Genomic DNA, 6266 nt, shown 5'->3' with positions numbered 1-6266 from the left:
GCAATTTGGGTGCTTTTTTTTGTTGAGTTTGTTGGTTCATGTGATAATGTCTCTCACATTAAATCCCTTCAATTTGAGTCTTCTTCACAATCCTCCTAATAAATGGAAGGGATTTAATTTGAGAGACATGCTCTTGTGCGCTGATTTATTTTATTGGTGGAAGGTTAATGCGTGCTTTTAGATTTTGGCTACTCCAATAATATATGTGGTTTACATATTTGATTTTATTCTTTTGGTGCACCAATTAATCCTTACCTTTAACCATCCATCCAACATGTCAAATATATTATTATAATATAAGACCAACCCAATATGTAGGGCTCTTTCTCCCTAGACTACATTTCCCACAATGTTCTTTCCTTTGGATATATTCACACATGTGGTTTAGTCCTATTGTTTTCAAGTTTTTCACTTTCTTAGGTATGTTCCAAGGGTCTTGAGTTATGCATTTAAAATTATATTTAAGAAGATCACACTAAGTCATTTAAGTATCAAGGGATGCAGATTCTTGCATCAACATTTAAAGCATCAATCTTCATCATATTTGTCTTAGTTTGTGTAGTCTTAGATGCATTAGCATATACATTATCTACTTATTGTGTTTTTGATCTTGTTACATTAGCCATATGGCTTGATTGCTATCAATGAATTCAATGGTATTCTTTGTCTATAACAAGTTTCTAACGGTGGTTTTCATCACCACTTGTTTATAGGTATAGGTGTAGAAAACAAGTTCTACAAATCTTGAGGGTAAAATTTGAAATTGGACAAAACTACACAGGATCAAAGCATTCTAAGACTAAAATGAGGGTGTGACTTAGTTCTATACATATTGTTTTTAGGTTAACTCTATCTTAGATTTTTTATCACTAATCCAATCCAAAATTTCAGTTTTTAATTCTTTGTTGTAACATCTTAGACAATCAAAGCACACAAAATTGGTAATATACCATAAATCATATAAGATCTCGAATCCTTCTAAGAATTTCCATTTCCTTATCTCAACTAATAAGATCTCTATTACATTTATCATTCTAAACTCCTTTAAAAAATCTAATATTTAATCCAATTAAAACTTTATCCTTCAATATTTTAAATAGAGTACATACATTTTTCATATATATTTAGAAAATTATATTAACTATATGATTATGATTTGATTATTAATTAATTTTATTCTATTATATAAAAATATATATAATTAAATTATTAATAATAATTATTATATAAGTATCAAATTTAAATATATATACTTAAAATGAATAATTTTATTATTTTTCATAATAATATACATTTAATTTTTTTAAAATAATAAACATGTCACACACAAAATTTATATAAAGTTTTTTTTCAATGAAAATTCAAAATCAATCTACTCTTTTAAAATATATGAGAAGATAATGAGAAGACAATACGTTGCCCACAAAAATTATATTAAAATATATGAGAAGATAATGAGAAGACAATACGTTGCCCACAAAAATTATATTAGAAGATGATGTGAAGGGTTGGGACTGTATTTTTGAGCACTTATTTTTGACTTTAGAGGGTAGAAGAATGCTATTTTGTCTTCAAACGCGAAGATCCACACAATTGATTTGTAGAAAAACTACGTTCTTGGTCTTGAATTGCCCCCTTATTCTAAGGATATGGCTCTGCACATCAATGGCCGTAGTGATGGCACAGTTAAGAGGATCACCACCCTGGCCAAATGAAAACCCATGCCACTTTCATAATTCTTGCAGTCAGCTGAGGGAGCTCTTCAATGAAGGCTCTGGAAAGAGGAATTCATTACATGGGTTCAAGCATCAAAGACTTCAAGGTATGCTTTCTCTGTTCTGCACTGTGAATTGCAATAATACCACTCTTGTTAAAACATGGAAAAAACCAAGACATGACTACAAGGGAACACTAACACCCGATATCAATAGCACTGCCATATACAAAACCTCGCGCAGAGAATGTAAGGAAAACCCATCGTTAGAAGCAGAAGGCATTTCAGAGGTTGCAGAGCATAGCAGCATTGGGATAGATTCGTCTAGCTATGTTTATCTCTTGCAAGAGATTACTAAGAAGAGGGCCCTTACAGAGGGAAAACAGGTCCATGCACATGTTCTCAAGAGTGGACATACTTGTGATGGCTGGGTAGGAAATAAGCTTGTTGTTATGTACATTAAATGTGGAAGTTTAGAAGATGCACGGCGAGTGTTTGACAAAATGTCTCAACGAAATGCTTCCTTGTGGTCTATTTTGATTGGAGCATATGCTCGTTGTAGGCTCTGGGAGGATGTCTTTAAGCTTTTGAATTGGATGCAAGGTTTAGGGCTGAGGGCGGATAATATAATTGTTCCCAGTGTTCTCAAGGCATGTGCTGGTTTAACGGCTCTGGAGAAGGGCAAGGAGGTTCATGGCTATATCATTAGAAATGAGTTTGAGTTGGACATTGTTGTTGAGAATGCTCTAGTAGACATGTATGCAAAATGCGGATTTGTGGAATATGCCCGCCAGGTCTTTGATAAAATGTCTCAGAAAGATGTGGTTTCGTGGACTGCAATTATTGGGGGATATGCCCAGATTGGGGTTAGTGAGGAGGCTTTGAGACTCCATGGTGAAATGGAATTGTCAGGAGTGAATTCGGATGTAATTACTTGGAATGCAATGATGGCTGGATTTGCTCAAAATGGGAAGGGCGATGAAGCCTTGAAACTTTTAAATCGAATGCAGTTATCGGGTTTGAAACCGGACGTGAACTCATGGAATGCAATCGTTACAGGCTGCACCCAAAATGGGTATGCTGAGGAAGCACTGGAAGCTTTTTATCAAATGCTGTTGGCAGGGGTGAAACCCAACTCGGTAACCATTTCGGGTGTTGTCTCTGCATGTGCCGACTTAGGAACTCCGTGGCAGGGTATTCAAATTCATGGGTATGTGATTAAAAGTGGATTTCAGTCCAATGTTTTTGCTGGAAGTGCTTTAATTGATATGTATTCGAAATGCTTGAATATAGATTATGCACGCAAAGTATTTGATCAAGTACCTGAAAAAAATGCTGTACTGTGGAATACCATGATTTCAGGATATGCATATAATGGACATACTGATCAAGCATTGGAACTCTTCCATGAAATGAATTTGACTGGCATGACGCCTGATGCGATCACATGGAATGCCATCATTACAAGCCATGCAAAAAAGGGGCAAGGTTATAAGGCTTTGGAACTCCTTTTTGAAATGCATCTAGCAGATTTAAAGCCAAATGCCATTTCATGGAATTCTCTGATTGCAGGTTCTGTGCAATCTGGGAATGATGAGGAGGCGCTGAAACTTTTCCATCAAATGCAATTGGGAAGCGTAACACTTGACTTGGGCTCATGGAATGGAGTGATAACAAGGTGTTCCCAAGATGGCCACAATGAAGAGACTGTGAAACAGTTTCGTCAAATGAAAATGGCACCCATAAAACCCAATCCGGTTACCATTGCCAGTATTCTCTCAGTCTGTGCCAGATTAATGGCTTTACAACACGGGAAGGAAGTTCATTGTTATATTCTTCGGAATGGATTTGAGTCTAATGTTTTTGTGGGCAGTTCATTAGTTGATATGTATGCAAAATGCAAGAGTGTAGAAGCTGCAAGAAAGATTTTTGACATGCTGCCTCAGAGAAACGTGGTCTCCTGGAATGTGATGATTGCAGCTTATGCTCAGAGAAGGCACACTGATGATGCCTTAAAACTATTTCATCAAATGGAAGACGCGAGCTTGAAACCTGACTTGGCCACCATTACCCCTGTTTTACCAGTATTTAGCAACCTTATGCTTCTGCAAGAGGGTAAGCAGGTTCATAGTTACCTTATCAGGCATGCAATGGATTCTGATGTATTTGTAAGGAGTGCCCTGATAGACATGTATGCCAAATGTGGAAGAATAGAAGATTCACGTCGTGTGTTTGACCAAACATATGAGAGGGATGTGGCTGTCTGGAATGCAATGATTGCAGGGTATGCTACACATGGGCTTAGTGAGGATGGCCTCACAATCTTCCACCAAATGCAATGGTCAGGGGTAAAGCCAGATCATATAACCTTTACTACGGTTCTTTCTGCATGTAGCCGTTCAGGCATGGTAAGTGAGGGTTGCCAGTATTTCAATTCCATGCCCAAAGATTATGGAATTAAACCAAGTATAGAGCATTACACATGCATTGCTAATCTTCTTGGCTTTGCTGGTAATCTTGATGATGCACACAAGTTAATTAGCAACATGCCTTTTGAACCTGATGCTTGTATATGGGGAGTTTTGCTTCACGCCTGCAGACTGCATAGCAATGTAGAGTTAGGGGAATATGCAGCGAAACAACTTTTTGAGTTGGAACCTGAAAATGTTGGAAATTATGTACTATTATCAAACATTTATGCTGCAGTTGGCAGGTGGGGTGATGTAGGAAAGATCAGGGATATGATTAAGGATAGGGCAGTGAAGATAAGGTCAGAATGCAGCTGGATTAAAGTTAATAAAAGCGTACATGCATTTCTTGTAGGAGACAATTCTCACCCAGAATTAGAGAAAATTTCTGCCAAATTCGATGACTTGGCCATGCAGATGGAAGAGGAAGGGTTTGTGCCTGAAATTCACTTGAAGTTTAGCCAGAATAATTTTGATGGAGAGGATTACATTTTCTGTGGGCACACAGAGAAACTAGCCGTTGTCTTTGGACTTCTCAACACACCGTCTCAAACACCTATCCGAGTGATAAAGAATCTTCGCATGTGTGTTGACTGTCATACAACGGCCAAGATCATCTCGAGGATTACAGAGAAAGAAATACATGTAAGGGATACTTGCCGTTTCCATTATTTCAAGGATGGAGCCTGTTCATGTAGAGATTCCTGGTGACAAAATTTCTAGAAGCTAGTAAGCGTTGGCTTTTGTTATAACAAGGGTATATGCTATTGCACTTGAGGTGGTAGTCATGGATTGGATAATGCTGCCCAAACAAGCTTACATGGTGACTACCACACAATCACCAGCTTTGTCTCCAGAATTGATGGGTGAAATATATAACCATTTGAATCATTCGTTTTATGGAACGAATGCTATTGGCAACAACACTAAGGCAACAAATATAATTCGTTTTATGGAATTAGTGGCACTAGGGCAACAAGCATAATAATGTCATCGAAGAAGCATATTAGCATTATTCACCCATACTTTATCAGACAAAGCCCATATAACGGCTCTATGTTGCATGCAAGTTACCATGTTTTAAAACTCTAGCATGATTATCGGAGAACGAGAAGACGACATATTGACAAAACATCAGCCAAATATAAAGCTTCTTATTCGAACACCCCATTCTTGGTCTTGGTCTTCATACAATATTTTGAATATTCCTTACACCTTATTATATTGTCATGAATTGCCATATTTGACCACAAAACTTGGGGCACCTAGTTTTCTCCTCTTCCTCCATTCAAAGGTGTTATATGACGTGTTATAAGAATGGCAGAATGATGAGTGTAACACCCCTCTAATCACACTTTTAAATGTCATAAGAGTCTGTCGCAGTAACTTCCACTTTACAATGTCATAATGAGACTTACATGTTCTTACAACTTCTAACACACATTTTTGTGAGGAAGTTAAGGTAGTAGGACAACTTTCTACATCAATTTTGAGAGGAGGATAATGCAAAACTTTTACGTATCCTTACATTAGTTATAGAAACTTAATAGAGCATACCACAACATAGTAATTTATGTGGGGAAAACCCTTTCAAGAGAAAAAATCCACTCCAAAAGTTGCCCAATATATTATTTGGAAATCAGCAACAGATTATAATATACTTGCAGAGCAAGTTTCTTATAAGAGTATCATCAATGAAGATTTAGAGGCAACTCAACAACTATTAGACTCTTTGAATAAAACACAATACACAATCGTAATACAATGCCCCCATAAAATAGGGTTGCCTTCTAGGGAAAACAAAACAAACAAAATATCCACCATTATATCTATGACCTAATGATAAACGGTAAATATTTACAATGACAAATTATACATAAAATGTGGCTTTGGGGGCCTTGCCCCCGAAACTCCCTGTCGAGGTGCGTAGCCCTCAGGCCCCTCATTGGGGGGCCATCCCTTTAGACCTCGTAAGGGGAGTATCCCCCTCTTCCCCCTCCTTCCATTTGCAACCCCTTGCACTCATTTATCAATGTTACCTTCTATTATTGCAAGGTTGAGACACCATTTTACTAACAATTTCT

General features: G+C 37.2%; 1 protein-coding gene across 1 annotated transcript; it reads left to right on the top strand.

Annotated features, from left to right (window-relative positions):
* The first annotated feature begins 1535 nt into the window (after positions 1 to 1535).
* On the top strand, positions 1536 to 5552 carry LOC131040909 (putative pentatricopeptide repeat-containing protein At3g23330). The gene has a single exon (XM_057973867.2). It carries the CDS (start codon positions 1558 to 1560, stop codon positions 4891 to 4893), a length of 3336 nt encoding a protein of 1111 aa, XP_057829850.2. The 5' UTR covers positions 1536 to 1557; the 3' UTR covers positions 4894 to 5552.
* Positions 5553 to 6266: the final 714 nt, after the last annotated feature.

This window comes from Cryptomeria japonica, chromosome 10 (genome assembly GCF_030272615.1).
Source record: "Cryptomeria japonica chromosome 10, Sugi_1.0, whole genome shotgun sequence".
Taxonomy (NCBI): Eukaryota; Viridiplantae; Streptophyta; class Pinopsida; order Cupressales; family Cupressaceae; genus Cryptomeria; species Cryptomeria japonica.
The sequence above is the reverse complement of the archived record's forward strand: the minus strand, read 5'-3'. Positions and strand labels throughout refer to the sequence as shown.

Coding starts and splice junctions, on each gene's coding strand:
- LOC131040909 (XM_057973867.2), top strand. CDS start 1,558: ATGCTATTTTGTCTTCAAACGCGAAGATCCACACAATTGATTTGTAGA.